We start from the raw sequence: 17225 nt of genomic DNA, 5'->3' as shown, positions 1-17225 counted from the left end.
AACTTTTTATTAAACTTATCAAACTTTATTTTATTGTTTGATGATGGTTGTCCAAACCAATTTTTTTTAGATAGTTCACTGTTTGGTAATTCTGTAATGATATGAACGCAATCATTTTGTTGGTGGGTTTCTAATCTCTCCTGTGTAGGAAAATGTAAAAGACACCCATCACATAAATAAATGGCATGTTCTTGGTTTGAAATTTGCTTGCTAACTAGTCGTGACATGTTTTTAATATAGCAATAATGCGAGTTTGTTTGATTTGAGATTAATAATAAATTAACATGAGTACTATTTCGAGATTTTGTAAAATAGAGGGGACCTACAATACTATGATTTTTCTTTTCTTTATTATATTCTAAGCCAAAAACATTCACACTTATATTGTTTTGCTTTTCAACTTTAGGTATATCCGTTAATTTGACTGGAAATGATATACCATCAAATTTAAGTTTATCTGAATGCATGCTGTATGACGAGACTCTATCGGTTTTGTTATTAGCAGGAGGATATAAAGCAGAAAGTAATGCCCATTTGAAACACATATAATCAGCATTTTTAACATTTATCACCGCTTTTTTTGCTCTAATATCTTGAGGTAAATCAATATAAGATGTACCACGAAGCGGGTTAAATTTATTTACATTCATATGTAAGCATTTTATGTTTGTTAAACTCCAGCCACTGTCTTTTCTTTCAAAAGAACTAATTTTATTTTTAAAAGTGTCACATAATGATGACAGGAAAATATTTAGATCGTCTCCACGGAAAACTATATAGTTTGATGTTTGAAAGTCAAATGAATTTGTCAATTGTTTGGTTTGTTGTATAAAGTCTGCGTGTAAAATGAAGTTTACCTTAAAAACTGTATGTTCTTTGATCGACTCTTGAACTAGGAATAAAATATCATTTTTTATTGAGTTCAAAAATGATTCAGGGGTCTTAAAAATCGTTAAATCATCATTTTTACTATTTATCATGTACGTTATTATTCTTTGTCCAAAAGCTGAATCAATTACAGAAACATTCGATAATGATGGGTGCGACTTTAAATGATTATTTTTATGTAAATTACTTTTTAAATGATTAGAAAAATACCTTTTGGTTATAAAAATATTGCAAATATCACACTTCACTTTATTACCTTCTGAATATGCAGATGGTGTAGTGGAGTTATTTTCTGAGTGTTGAACAGATGAAGTTGAGGCTCCCTCATTATATTTCACTTTTTTCGCAGAGTTGTTCACGGTGAAATCATTGGACCGCTTTAAAGCTCCACCAATTTGAAGTTTCTGTTTAGTTGGGCTAGAAATTAAAAATAGAAGCATATAAAAACAATCAATAATACACATTATATAATTTTAAAAAGAATAATGTTTAAATACTTACATGATTGAATCAATTGCTTCACATATATTATACAATTCATTGTCATATGCTGGATCCAGTAAGTCAAAATAATCTAAAGCCTCAATGAGTTCCTCATCATTAATTGAAGTGTTGAAAAATGTGCTAACACAGCTGTCAATTGTATCTTCCATTGCTGACAGTTTATAAGACTACAGAGGGAGACTTATTCATTAACAGCACCAGGTGGCTTACTGACATTACTATAGGATTTACAATGTGTTTTTATACTGCTTGTATAAGTGTTACGTCGAATTAATCTCACAAATTAAATTATGGTGAAGTATTTATGTGAGGTAGTTTACTAATGATAGATTAAGTTATTAATTATTAAATGAGTATTTTTTACAACCCTCTGTTTCTGCGATTTCTTTTGTAATATTATAAATTATCTCATTCGTGTTCGCAAAATTTCCATTAGCCTTTTCTGTATAATATTTGATTTTTACATTAGCATGTTTCCAGTGTTGAGACTGAGGTATTTTGGCTAGTTTTTTTAGGTCATACACCTCTAATTTAATGAGATGTGTGGCTGTCGCACCATCGTTGGAGTTCGTAGATATATACGATATACTGCCATCTTTGTTAGCTCGAGCCACTGTTGAACTAGTTTTGTTTTTATTTTTTGGGGATGACTCGAAAAAAATGTCTATATTTTCAGATTTCCTTTTCATTTTCTTTGATGGCATTTCATGATCTATGAGCAAATTTTGTGTTTCTTCTTCTACCAAATTCGCAGGAAAGTAATATTGCTTATATGTATTGTTTTCTTGACTATTGCAAGGGGAGTACGATATATTCTGTAACAATAAAAATAAACTATCATACTGATATCATAAATATTTACATTAATTTAAAGGGAACTAAAAGAAAATAAATTACACACTCACCTCCATTGTTTATCACACGACACTTCTTAATCACACACTGCTAATAAACACTTGTATGAACACAATATAGATTTAAAGTCAAACTGTACTCTCTCAGTACTCTTCAGTAGAAACGAGGTAGTAAATATGACAGAAATTATTTATTTTGAGCTTATATAGTAAAACCAATGCCATTATCGTTAGTGAAGAATGTATTTGCACCGATAACAACTAGTTAAACAGCATATTATCGAAAAAGGTTTTGTAATCAATATTTCAAAAAATGTGGTTAGTGATTGTATCAATTATTGAACAAAGCCAAAAGGAACGTGATAAGCTAACTACCTAGATAAAGATGTATTGTTGGAATTTTCTAATGACGAACCTACGGAATTTCAAATACCTGGAATGAATAATGACTAATCGACACGTGCCTGTACTACTTGCTCTGACTGTATTACTTGCACATCAAAAAGTTTTAGCATCTACTACTGCAAAATATCCAATAACTCGAGCGGAAGTTAAAGTTTTAACAATTCCTTCAGGGGTTCAGGGTAAAACACTCGATAATATTTTTCTTGGTCAAGTTCCTAAAAGATGTATTGTCGGATTTGTTAACAACGCAGCATTTAATGGAACTCTTACGAAAAATCCATTCAACTTTGAAAATTATCATATGAATACATTTAGTTTATATATTGATGGCCAACAAATACCTTCAAAAGCTTTGCAACCATCATTCGATGATAATACTTTCAGTTCAGCCTATCATACGTTATTCTCAGGCACGGGAATCCATTTTTTAAATGAAGGGAACGGAATATCTAGGGAACAATATGCAAAAGGCTATTGTCTCTTAGCATTCGATTTAACTCCTGATTTATCAGCTCACTCTAGTCATTGGAATCTTATAAAGCACGGTAGTGTGAGGCTAGAAGTTCGCTTTGATTCAGCTATTCCTGAAACGATAAACTGCATCGTATATGCAGAGTTTGACAATGTTATTGAAATTGATAAAAATCGTAATGTAAGCGTGGACTATAGCAGCTAAGAAACCTAATTTCTGTAAATAGATTAAGTTATAATTTGTACCTACATTATTATTAAGGTTTGTAATAAAACACTGATACAAGAAATATTTTTTGTTTTTATTTAAGTTATGGACCATTATTTTTAATAAGACTATGCTGTGATAGCCTAGTGGTTAAGACGTCCACCTTCTAATCGGAGGTCGGGGTTCAATTCCAGGCACGCACCTCTAACTTTTCGAAGTCTTGTGCGTTTCAAGTACTTAATTAAATAACACTGTTTTAATGGTGAAGGAAAACATCATGAGGGAACCTGCATGCTTGAGAGTTCTCCATAGTGTTCTTAAAGGTGTGCGAAGTCTGCCAATCCACACTCAGCCAGCGTGGTAGACTATGGCCAAAAAACCCTTCTCACGAGGAGACCCGTGCTCTGTAGTGAGCCGGCGATGGGTTGATGATTTATAATATATCTGAAATAACATGGTCTTACGTCCCATTCATGTATGATTCTCGGCAGCGATAAGATCAGTAGTATTGAAGTAATATGAATACAATAGGGATAAAGACATATTTAAGAAGAATCCACCCAAGTCTGCAAGACAATGTGTATGCCGCAAACCGGTTACCGATTTATGTTGAAACACCCGCCTATTTAATAAGCAATCTAGACCCCGATTATAAACCAGGATCGCATTGGATAGCCATATATATAGATACAAATGGTGTTGGACAATATTTTGATTCATTTGGACGAGCACCACCAAAATATCATAAGCAGTTCTTGGAAAGAAACACAAGAATATGGCAATTCAATACAAGGCGGATACAGAATGATTACACATCAGTTTGTGGAGAATATTGTATAATGTATTTGTATTTCATGTTTACGGGTTACTATACAAGTTCAGATTTTTTAGACTTATTCAATGGAAATACAGTAGAGAATGATATATTTTTATGTGAGTTATTTAAATCAATATTTGAAGGCTAATAAAGAGTAGTTATGATTCATGCGTTTCCTTTAAAACCCATAGAATGAAGCAACGAGCCAGCGAACAATAGAGCGTCATTAGTAGGTGATTAAGCAATTAGATAACGAACTAGGGATTAGTTTTTCGAAAAGCTAACTTTGCAACCGTTAGAGATACGACGTCGGGAGTGAGCGCAATCGATTCAGCGTACCCCAAAACCTTTTTTTTTTTTTTTTTTTTTTTTTTTTTTTTTTTTTTTTTTTTTTTTTTTTTTAGGTTTCGATCTTGACCGAGGCACGGAGGGGGCTGAGGCAGCGAGGCATGGGAGGGGGCCAGGGCCTGGGGCAGAACCGGCGAATCCCCTACTACTGTAGTTCCAATTTCATTTGAATATTAAGCAACCAAAGTCCATGAAATTTTGCAGACATATTCTAGAAACTAATATCAATGCCTATGGTTTTCCAGATTTCCGATAAAATATTCGGTTTCAAAGTTACGCGGTCTTTAAAATTCACATACAAATCTTTGAGCCCCTGTAATTTTAAAACTACATATTTTTAGAAAAATCTAAAACACCACAGACACAGATATTAGTTTCTAGAATATGTCTGCAAAATTTCATGGACTTTGGTTGCTTAATATTCAAATGAAATTGGAACTACGATTGTATGGAGTAAGTGACAGAGAGAGCCCTGTTAAAAATAATAGTTTCAATTTCTATCTTACTGACCATTCTCAAAATATCACCCTACGCAATGCTACGGCGCCTTTAAGCATGAAGTATTTATTAATATTGGGTTCAATAATAATGTATTAGTTGGAAATGGTGCTAAGTTATCTTTATCGCATTTCAACAAGTTTCTGCTAAATGGTCTGTCAGTAAATCTCGACCAAAGGATTACGAAAATAGGCTTACAGCTTGCTGATAGTGTTTTTCGTCATATTTAGATCAGGCTTTAAGTTTTTAATTATTGCAGAGTAACTTAAATATGTTTTATTTTTGTCCTAAACAAAAATTTTTAGCGATCTATTTTAATACAGTATTTTGTTATTTTGCACAATGTAAAAGAATTATTAAGCTTTATTGCAACAAAACACTGAACATATTTAAAAAAAAAAAAAACAAATAGGAACACAATATGCAAGAGTGCAAAGGCGACCTTAAAGCGATCTTTTAAAGACAAATTAGAGTCATCTTCTATCTTCTATATTTACACATAAAAGATTTGTTTGCCCCTTATGCACCATTATGCCTACCTACCATTCAACCGATTTTGATGATTGAACAGTTGTTTCTGGGACTTGCAGAAAAGTTTCTGAGACGGTACCTACCATCAATGTACAAATAGGTAACTCGGGAGTCGTTTATATAAAAAAAAAGCATTGCAACATTTACAACGCATGCCGGTCATTAGATACACGTGCGGAATTATATTTTTTCCTTTAATTTGGGTGGGCAGATTTACTTACTTTTATAATTATTCATAGATAGGTACCGTTTTGAAAGGTGTTTATAATAAGTTTAGACCTTGAAGAAATTATTATATTATATTATTGGAAAATTATTATTAGATTATATTATTATCATAAAATATTATTGGAAAAGCATCATTACATAACTAATACTACGTTATTCTTTGTTACAGATATATCCATTCAAAAGAGAAGCCCTTCAAGTGCCTAGAATGCGGAAAAGGGTTCTGCCAATCGCGAACGCTAGCTGTACACAAAATCCTGCACATGGAAGAGTCTCCACATAAATGTCCTGTTTGCAGTAGGAGTTTTAACCAGAGGTCCAACTTAAAGACCCATCTTTTAACCCATACGGATATCAAGCCATACAATTGTACCTCATGCGGCAAAGTTTTTAGACGCAACTGTGACTTGAGACGCCACAGCCTAACACACAACCTCGTTAGTATATCTTCGGTAAACACATCGCCTAGCGGAGCCGGTGGTAAGAGCCCCTTACTCAATCCCAACTTTCCTATTGACAATTTAGACACTGAAGATGAAAATTAGTTGTAAATAAAGTGTTAGATTCTGTGAATATGATAAAAAGACTGATTTTAAATCCAAGTGCCTTTTAGTTTTAAGCGCTAGAATGGGTTCTTGTAAAGAATGTACCTACAATTCATATTCATATCTACCTGTTGCAAATATCAAATATCTAAAGATATTTCAGGTAGGTATATTATGCATCTTTTATTTTATATTTTCCTATCTAGTGTAAAGGAGCAGATATATTGTAAAGTCATTCAAAGGCAGGGTTCCTACAAAGCGAGGCTGCTTCACGAAGCTTTGTTTTTAATCTCCAACGCAAAAATAGGGTTGTTGCAAGTCCAACGTGTGTATCTGTGTTATGTATTTACATATGTGTCTGTCTGTGGCATCGTAGCTCCCAAGCTGATGGTATGGTTTGAAGGCGGTTTCTTTCATTGGAAAGCTTGTTTGAAACATAGCTAAGCACTAGCTCGATTGAGCTGGTGCTTAACTACGTGTATGTTTGATGTAAATCCGTTCAACTGTTTTGAGATTATCAGCTGTTTTGTCAGCCAGTCTATGGATCTCAGTCATCAGGTTGAAATTTATATTACTTGCACTTTTCTTATGAACTCGATCCCGCTACAATGCAATAATTAATGTACCTATATGGTAACCTTGACCAATCGGAGGTGTTAAAGTTTTAATTTACACTTGTGTCCGATAACGTGGTTGGTATAAAAATGCCTCGGCGTTGCCTCGACCGACGCGATGGATGCATTTTTTTTGCCTCGGTCGAGGCGCGTCTGTATCGGCTGCATTGCCACGTTAAACAATGCCTCGCGAAACTGCCGCGCTTTGTATGGACCCAGCCCAGCTATCATTATTATTAAGTATAGCTATTTTTTTTTTGAATATTTTGTTTTCATTGCTTCATTTTCCTGGTGCATTCTTTTACACGAATTGTAGTACTTAGTTTAGTGTATTTCGCAATAATTTCGATTCCCTCATACTTTAGTATTATTTTGGCAGCATTTTGTATATTTGTGATCTCATTTTATTGTATTTGTATTGTAAATAATAAATTATATTTGATTTAGTCAGTTAATGAGTTAAAATGATTCCGTCCTTTTGTGGTACCTAAGTTTTAAGTTAAAAGTTAACTGATGTAATCAAAAGATTTAGATATGTACTCGTAAGTGAAGAACATTAAGTATGAACAGGATCTAAGGCCATTTTCACACTGTTTAGTGGTTTATTTGCATCGAAAAAGTTATTATTATTGTAAAACATTATCGCCGAAATGAAGATTATTGTGTAGGTATTAGTATCTTGATTTGAAGGTATTTTTTTTCTCGTGGTCAAAAATTGTTTTTGTGAATATAATGCCCATTGTACAAAATATTTTTAAACTATTTTAATATTTTAATAAAAAATATGAATTTTTATTTTGTTTTTTATTACCCAGCAATTAATATAAGTAGTAGGTACCGGCAAAATCATTGGACAGTAACAAAAATCCTTGATAGGTAGATACTACATACTCTATCATAGGAGAGGTCGAATATTATTAGGTACGTCGTGGAACCTAAAGGCCCTAATATGCAGAAGACTGATTGCTGTCCGAGGAGGACAAAATGTCTGTCGTTTTTGGGGTTACGTCAAAAGGGAAAGCGGAACCCTTATAGGATCACTTTGTTGTGTCTGTCTGTCTGCCCGGCAGTCCGTCTGTCAGTCTGTCGTGTCTGTCAAGAAAACCTATAGGGTAGGTAGGTAGGGATGGCCTGGAATCATGAGCAGGTAGCTAGGTCTTGTAGGACAAGTAAAGAAAAAAATCCGAAAACCGTGAATTTGTGGTTACATCACAAAAAAATTAAAATGTGTTCATGTACAAATATTTAGTATTTTCAAAGTAAGATAATTATACGGAGTGGGGTATTGTATGAAAGGGCTTTACTTGTACATTCTAAAACTGATTTTTACTTATTTTTATGCATAATCGTGTTTGATTTATCGTGTAAAATGTCGGAAAAAATATCCGAGTACGGACCCCTCGGTGCGCGAGTCTGACTCGCACTTGGCCGATATTTTACTAATATGCAACTCTTTAGACTTTAGTTTATAGCGCGCGTTATGCGATGCAGTTTCAAGTGATTAATTTTCAAAATTAATCATTAAAAAAAATTAAGCCTTTCACCTTTTATTTCGCATCCAAATCCACTGTAACTGTACTTACTGTAACTCTATGTAATAACATCTGTTATTACAATAGTTCACACTGATGCTTCTGGAGTCTTACCACTTCTATACTTATTCTGTGGTTTTAACCAGAGGAGGATCAATTCGGCATTTTTATTATCAGGCATCAGGTGGTGGGCTTCCAGATATTTCCACATGCTAATTAAGATTAGACCTAGATACACAAATCTTATAATTATTGGTTATTTTTATTAAAAAGTTCCCGACTTGTCTAATAGATGTCGTTATTAGTTTCTATGATGGTTAAGGTAAGGGTGACCATTTTAAAATGTTTAAAAGTAGGAATTATTATATTTAATAAGTAATAATTTTACATTCAACTGATGACACACAACAGTACTCGGGTGCTACGAGTACATTTAATAAACATAATTCAATTAGATTTAGGTTTTTCAAATTCCCATGGAGCTCTTTAATTTTTCGGAATATTAAGTAGCAACCTCTTTTTACCCGTTTAGTGGGACATGAATCATGATCAGTATGACGAATACGCCCTGAAAAGTTCTCATTCACTCAATCAATCAATTAATTTATTGCATACATTGTGGCTAAAATGTCTGATACTTTTGACCAGACATATTTTTATCCTTCCAAGTCTAAAAGGCCAAATGCATCATATCCTGCCTCACAAACAGAACATGTCCTGGAAACAACATAGTGGGTGGTGATCCCAAGTCATGTGCATGTTTAGTACGATGATGTCTTTATTAATACGACAACTATGATTTATGATAAGGTACACTTGATAAATATTTATGGTAGCTTTGTTATTTTAATGATCGTATGCAAGAAATACTTGGAATGTCCGTCCGTAATGATAACTATACATCACAGACTATACAGGAAAGAGATGGATGGAGGTTTCACGAAGAAATGTGTTTATTAAACATAAGCTTATAGTGGATTAGGTTTTTTTAAATCCCTCGGGAACTCTGATTTTTCGGGATAAAAAGTAGCTTATGTCACTTTGCAGGTCTTTAACTATAACCATGCAAAAAACCACGTCGAATCGGTGCTCCGTTGTGACTTGTGACGCGGTTGAACAACAAACCAATAGACCAATAAACGAACGCAAAGTAATCAATCTCAACATATATTTTTTTTATTTTTTTTATTCACTATAGGTAAGCGCTTGACCACAATCACACCTGATGGAAAGTGATGATGTGGTCTAAGATGGGACGCGTTTACCCAGAAGGTGCCTATTCACTCTTGTTTTAAAGATACCCGGATTGTAATTGGTAGGAAACACAGATCGCGGAAGGATATGAGTTTGAGTTGATTTATCGAATTGGGGATTACCACATTACGACATTCAAATGTTTGCATCAATTCAAATTGACAGATTCACATCAACTCCACTTTACACTTTAAGTTAGTTTACCTGAAGGCAGTTTTAGATACAGACTTTGGTGCTAATTTGGTTGTAGGTGCGCAATCTCTAAAATAAACTGATAGTTTTATAATAAAGCTATCATTTTTCGTAGAGAACGTGAAAAGGATAACCCTAGTATAATATTTTGATCTGTCAATTTAGCCTCTTGTATTGTCTATCATTTTCATTTAGTCTGAGTTGTTACATGTATACTCATAATGAAATTGAGGAGATATCGTGTTTAGACATTAAATCTTTTTAATGGATGTCCATAATGTTTTAATAGTACAGTAGGTAGGTCAATTAAAATTGTTTTAGTTTTGTGTGTAGGTCCATGAAATTAATAGGATTGGTAGTATTTTCTAGAAACTTTTTTCAAGTAACTTATTAAGTTGTGTTTGAATAAACTTTTTTACATTGCGCATACAACTATAGGTACCTTAACTGTATCTTAACCAAAACTTAGTCATGAATTATGAATAATAGGAGGACTTTAAGAATCCCGTGGGAACTCTTTCCAACCTAAATCCACGTCGATGAAATTGCGGGGTTTGGTACAAAGATCCTTGCATCATGGAGGCAAATATACGAGTAGAGTAATTTTAACCCTGGAACAGTCAATCCAGTTCCCACTGATTTAAAAAAACCCCTAAATCCACATGGACGAAGTCACGCGTAGGTGTCATCTAATTTAGGTAACTTTTAACTCTGGAAATCAATCACATTGTAGGATTAAGGTGTCTAAAATTCCGTGGGAATTTTCAAAACACCTAAATCCACATGGACGAAGTCACGCGTATCATCTAGCTTAGGCATAACTACCTACCTAATATTTTGGTACGGGTATGGATAAAATTATTCCCTTTGTTGACGTACCTACTGATGATGAAAATTCAAATCGTCAAATAATAATAGACATACCTAGCTAGGATAATAGTCGTAAAAAGTGGTAATTACACAGATCAAAGAAAAAAATAGAGACTCGCTCTAGCTATTAGCAACAAAAGACGACTACCGAGCTTGAAAAATCGATTCAATTCAACGCCAAATCGATGTAAGAGCATCGGATTTATTCACAAAACACAATGAAATGACGCTTTTGTGATCCTAAACCACACAAAAGGTCTCGGAGTGTATCAAAATGACATAAAGCTTGATTCTTCACCAAACACAAAACACTCTCAAAACGGCCCATATGGTTTTATTTTTTTAAGGCCAAAGGATTTTTAAATTGATGATGTGTTAAAAAGGTGAAAAATTCTTTAACTGTTTAGGTAATAGCGTTCTGTTTTCGAATGTTACCGCCATATTTAAAGAATTGCACTCCAAATTTGAATCCAACCGCATGATTCGTCACGGATTTGCTCCGATACTTCTTTTTTTATTCGTTGTTCTTTTTTAGAATTAGATACCAATATGGCGTTTTATTACTGCTTTTAGAAACACGTATGTTATTTTAATCTTTTTTGTATATTCTGTATTATTATTGCGCACCTCAATTTATGCCTAACATAATATATATCTGTCTCATTCCATTATTTGAAAATGTAGACATCTTTAGTCCTGATTAATTTTTGATGCGAATACCCATATTATTGTTAATGCGAAAGGATGTTTATTTATTGGTTTGTCCTTCAATCACATCACAACAGAGCAACGGATTGGCGTAATTTTTATATGTATAGAGTTAAAGACCTGGAGAGTGTAAGAAATTGATAGACGTACAGTAAGCTACTTCAAAATAGAGTGTATTAATTTTTTATACATAATAATTTTAAAACGTTTTTTTTTTGATAAAATTATAGCAACGTGTCGAAAAAATTAATTCACCATCCATTGTGATTAAGAAACATAACGTCTTTAAATAATAGAATCATTATATCAACTCCAAATGCAGAAATCACGAACTGTCACAGATTAGGGCAAAGAACAACAAAACGAATAGAGAGGGATTATTCAACAATCGCACACCTTTCATTTAAACGGCTATGACAACATAATAATGGTAGAGGACCATCTTAGTGCCTTTATAGCCGAGAATTATACACAAATTACATAGCGTTCAGAAATCCCGCCGCGTTAAACAAAGTATACCTTTGCGAAGCTTTTTTTCGCTAACACAGCATTGTCATCGACACCGAAATTACGGTCAATTGTCACAAAGGATTGCCCTAACCGGTGTTTGAAAAATATTTGCTTTTGAACGTTTGGAGTGCGCTTTATACGAATTTAGTAGTATACCATGGTCATTTAGAAATGTCCAACTATGTACCTAAAGAATATACAACTTGTTACTTCTATAATCTTCTTGCGTTTCAAAAAGAGTGAATGCTGGTTTTCTCGACGACCGTCGTACACCATGGTAGATTCATGGACTATGCATTCTCTAACATCAAATAGGTAATTTTTAAACCAAAAGCTGGCATCTCAATGCAACATTAAAATATGTGCCTACCTATTAGAATTATGAAGTTTTTTTTTTTAAGCTAGGTAACTGATAATAATGTGTAAGTTGTAGTTATGCAGAAATCTAGATAAAGTGAATACTTAAATCACAAAAAACAAGACAAAAGTTACATTTTTACCTATTGAATATGGCAAAGCCTTCCATAAGTTCCAAATTTAATATAGCCATTAGCCAAGTAGAATCATTTTATTAACATTTAGTTAGACATTTCTAAGTCATTAGACTCCACTTTTATTCGCAACGACCACACACGGTATGGGCGGCTTTTTTTTTCTTTTTTTTCGACTCTTGTGAAATTGTATAAGGTGTTTTGACAATGCGCTCGAAACGTGCGTTTGCGCTGTTTCGTATGTTAAGCACGGTTTCTTGCGGCTTTTGCAGTTTGCCTTCTTATTGCCAATGTGATTCTTAGATTGTTTCTTTTCTTCACACTTTTATAGAGTGCTATATATAGACATGTTACTTATGGAGTTTTAATTACTTGAGTAGATACATACAAGGAACAAGACCGTAAGACGTAACCCACGGTTACGATAATCACACTATATTATAAAGTTGAAAGTTTGTGTGTAGGTATGTATGTGTGTATGTGTGTGTCTTTAGGTTTCACGCAAAATAACTGGACGGATTTAGCCGAAATTTAAAATAGCAGTAGATTAAACGATGGATTAACACACTACTTTTTATCCCGGAAAATCAAAGAGTTCCCACGGGATTTTTCAAATTCAAAATATATTTATTCAATTAAACTTTAAAAACCTAGTACGCGTATTATGGTTTATGAGTTCAGATCGAGTGTTTAGCACGTATCAAAAGATCGTAGACGGAAAAAAATAATTATTATTCTCTACGTACGTACCTACCTCATCATCCTCAACATAATAATATATCAGTATATGAACGTCAGAAAACGTCGAAATTCGACATTACTTGGAGATAGGAAAATCGCTCCTTAAAAACGATATAAAAAACCAACTCCATTATTTTCTTAGTCTTATATAATTAGGCAGGTAACTCTTTTATTTTAACAACAAAACTTTTGTTTTTGCTTATTTTAAACTACACGAATTTCATAGATTCTTTCCTCTCTAAAGTAGTTCTATATTTTAAAGTACGAATATATAGTTCCAGTACACGCGAGCGCACATGTAATGTTCCGGAGTCGTCGTGTGCGGCCACTATCTAGCGCACTATCGCGACTCGCAGTTACTGTCCGCGACACGATAGTGGCATAAAAGTCTCATAGATGCGACAAGGTAGATGTGCCTTTACCTCAGTATTTCTTACCTACCTTAATTAAATTCCATTAACAGTAAGTACGAATAGATGGTTTGAGTACACGCGAGCGCACATGTAATGTTCCGGAGTCGTCGTGTGCGGCCATTATCTAGCGCGCTATCGCGATTCGCAGTTACTGTCCGCGACACGATAGTGGCATAAAAGTGCCATAGATGCGACAAGGTAGATGTGCCTTTACCTCGGTATATCATACCTACCTTAATTAAATTCCATTAACAGTAAGTACGAATAGATGGTTCGAGTACACGCGAGCGCACATGTAATGTTCCGGAGTCGTCGTGTGCGGCCACTATCTAGCGCACTATCGCGACGCGCAGTTACTGTCCGCGACACGATAATGGCGTAAAAGTCTCATAGATGCGACAACGTAGATGTGCCTTTACCTCAGTATATCCTACCTACCTTAATTAAATTCCATTAACAGTAAGTACGAATAGATGGTTCGAGTACACGCGAGCGCACATGTAATGTTCCGGAGTCGTCGTGTGCGGCCACTATCTAGCGCGCTATCGCGACCTGCAGTTACTGTCCGCTACACGATAGTGGCATAAAAGTCTTAGATGCGACAAGGTAGATGTGCCTTTACCTCAGCATTACATACCTGCCTTAATTAAATTCCATTCACAGTAAGTACGAATAGATAGTTCCAGTACACGCGAGCGCCCATGTAATGTTCCGGAATCGTCGTGTGCGGCCACTATCTAGCGCACTTTCGCGATTCGCCCGCGACACGATAGTGACGTAAAAGTCTCATAGATGCGACAAGGTAGATGTGCCTTTACCTCAGTATTTCTTACCTACCTTAATTAAATTCCATTTAAAGTAAGTTCGAATAGATATTTCGAGTACACGTGAGCGCACATAATGTTCCGGAGTCGTCGTGTGCGGCCACTATCTAGCGCGCTATCGCGACTCGCAGTTACTGTCCTCGACACGATAGTGGCATAAAAGTGTCATAGATGTGACAAGGTAGATGTGCCTTTATTAAATTACGCTTCTGTCTCATAGGTACCTAGGTACATACATCGTCTTTAATCAAAGTGACATGACTGCGGTTATAAATACTTAGGTACATTATAGTAATAATTACACTACAGTACCCTACTAAGTTTTTGTCTCTCTAGTCGCCTTTAATATATCATGAGGATAACAGAAGATTTTAACCAAAGGTACGTACCTTACCGAAAAACAGGTAGAGTACAAAGTATCTAAAAAATCACTTTGTCACATCTGTTTTTCATACTTATTCTATGCCCGTATGACACTTAGCATTCGTAAGCGGCACTCGCAATCACAATTGTCACCGTTAATTCGCGCACTTTTGATATGATAATGCCTAAAGGCTGTGCTATTGAGATAAGACGCGGGTATAAAATGAATATTTAAACATTTGCTACAGTTGAATATAACGACGGAGTAAATAAACGATAAGCGCACCGCGTAGGCGGATTCGACATTCCTTGACTTTCAGTCCCATTTGTCTTTATAGATTCCATTTATCAAATGGAAATTTACATTGATTTACCTATTATTATCTCTTGATTGATTGAAAAGTAAGTAAGTGCTCCATTTTGGACCCCTAAAGGTCCTAATAAAATTCACATTTTGTAAAGTTTTACAACCTATATACGAAATACCTCTTATTTTTTTTGTATTTATTTTCCCTCCCTCTTTGTTTCTCTTTTCTTTTTGTCACTAGGTATAGTTGGACTTGGACTCCAATTGGAATGGATTTAAAATAATGGCAAAAATCAGTCAATATTATTAGTAGCACCGTACCTTAATCTGTTAATTAGATACCTACTACAGAACGCTTCATTTTAACTATATCAATTAATCTTATTACCTAATTACCTACTTAGTCAATTAACTAACTAAGTAGGTAGGTACCTAACGCTATAATTTCATATCGTAGGTACCTACCTATAACTAATAATGAATTGCCGACGGCAAAAAAGAGGTTTCATAATAAGTTTCTACTGCCCCATATTTCCTTTCTCTATTTAGTCTTTATTCCTGTCTATCTACCTATCAAAACATTTAAATACACGTAGAGAACACGACTCTAGGTACGTTTGATAGCACTAGCTTGGTTTCGTTGCTTTTTGCAAGGAAATCCCCCAATAGAAAGAGGAAAATAATAACATCTTTATCTTAGTAGGTAGGTAAGTACGTAGGTACCTATGTTTTTCATGACTAGGTAGGCACCTATACCTATCTATGATAGTACTTAAATGATATTATTTCCACTAACCTACTTGTTATACTTATATTTCTAGAAGTCTGACATTTATTTTCTGAGACCCTTGATCCGTTGTCAGCTGTTTATAAACTTGAATCAATTATTTTCATTCAACCCAAAAGACGTCGTACCGGTACAGCTCGGATCCACTTCACATCGGTAATCCAACACTCTGGCACTCATGGAAGGGGGCGGGGGGAGGGGCTTATAAGACCGAGCCCCTTCCCTCCCATGCCTCACTCTGATTGGCTGGGTTATCGATGCGCAAGCGCATGAAACTGAGCATAGAAAAGAGCGATATTCGCGGCGTAGAACGCGTATGGTGTGTCACGGTCAAAGTTTTCCAATGCATGACGTGATTGAAACATTACAATTTACCTACTTACCTAATATAGAGACGTTACTAAACTTTCTACGAACATTTAACGAGAAGGTAGGCCTACCTAGACTTGTCAGAGCCTACCTAAGTATCGAATTATTATTATTGTCTTTCAAAACTCATTGTCATTATGAAATTTGCTTTTATTGCTAAAAGAATATACCTACTTACCTACGGTCTAACTTTCATCTAAAGAATACATGCGTCTATAGGGTGTGGGTAGGGCAGGGTAGGGCAGTAGGGTAGGATACCATAACAATAACATTCAATACCAATGTGCATTCCAGGACGATTCAACGCTAAACTTTAATAAAATCCCACTTCTGATCTTTGTTGCAACTCTTTTGTAACTCACTCTGTTACCTAGCTGCAATGCATCTGAGGCTTGTATCAACAAGGCAACAGTAACGACCTCCCCGACCCAGTGGTAAGCGCTGTGGTCTAATACCTAAGTGGTAGTCCCGGGAGGTACCCAGGGAGGGAGTACCCAGTGGAGGTCCCGGGTAGTCAAGCCTAGTACCTACCTAAGCAATCGGAGAGCGAAGGTTCGATCCTAGGTATGTAATGCACCTCTGACCTTTCGAAGTTAGGTATGTGCGTTTTAAGCAATTAAGTAAATATCACCTATCACTGATTTAATGCAAAGAAGGTAGGTAAGTAGGTACCTATACTTATATGTAAGTAGGTATATGCAATTTGCTTAATAAAAGATAACCAATCCAATAAAGCTATCATTCAAACTAGTTCCACTTCAAAGATAAATGTAGGGTAGCATTTCGTAACCGCTATTTTAGCAACACAAATCCTTCCCACAGCTATCTACAAATCGACGCTGTTTCTACAATTGCTACAAATGCCTTATTGATGTTTAGGTTCTAATGCAGCTAGAACTAGTCTAAATTTATTGCCTGGAAACTATTTTGGGATACCTAAGTAGCTACCTATC

General features: G+C 34.9%; 2 protein-coding genes across 3 annotated transcripts in view; one reads left to right on the top strand and one right to left on the bottom strand.

Moving 5' to 3' along the window:
• LOC123873787 (protein sister of odd and bowel-like) overlaps positions 1-16954 on the top strand; it is a 34540-nt gene extending 17586 nt beyond the window's left edge. The window contains exons 2-3 of one of the 2 annotated variants that reach the window (XR_006797755.1): positions 5922-7573; positions 16941-16954. Coding sequence is in view for 1 of the 2 variants with exons in the window: in XM_045918815.1 (XP_045774771.1) it covers positions 5922-6297 (376 nt within the window). In the remaining variant the exon portion in view is untranslated. Of the gene's footprint in view, positions 1-5921; positions 7646-16940 lie in introns of those variants that run through there. The other variant, XM_045918815.1, reaches the window with a different exon arrangement.
• Positions 1016-2350, bottom strand: LOC123873788. Its single transcript, XM_045918816.1, has 3 exons — positions 2298-2350; positions 1390-2207; positions 1016-1305 (listed from the first exon to the last, which is right to left on the bottom strand). The coding sequence occupies exons 1-2, from the start codon at positions 2301-2303 to the stop codon at positions 1731-1733; spliced, it is 483 nt and encodes a 160-aa protein (XP_045774772.1). The 5' UTR covers positions 2304-2350; the 3' UTR covers positions 1016-1305; positions 1390-1730.
• Positions 16955-17225: the final 271 nt, after the last annotated feature.

This window comes from Maniola jurtina, chromosome 17 (genome assembly GCF_905333055.1).
Source record: "Maniola jurtina chromosome 17, ilManJurt1.1, whole genome shotgun sequence".
NCBI classification, from domain to species: Eukaryota; Metazoa; Arthropoda; class Insecta; order Lepidoptera; family Nymphalidae; genus Maniola; species Maniola jurtina.
Note: the sequence above shows the minus strand (reverse complement) of the source record. Positions and strands in the feature narration are given on the sequence as shown.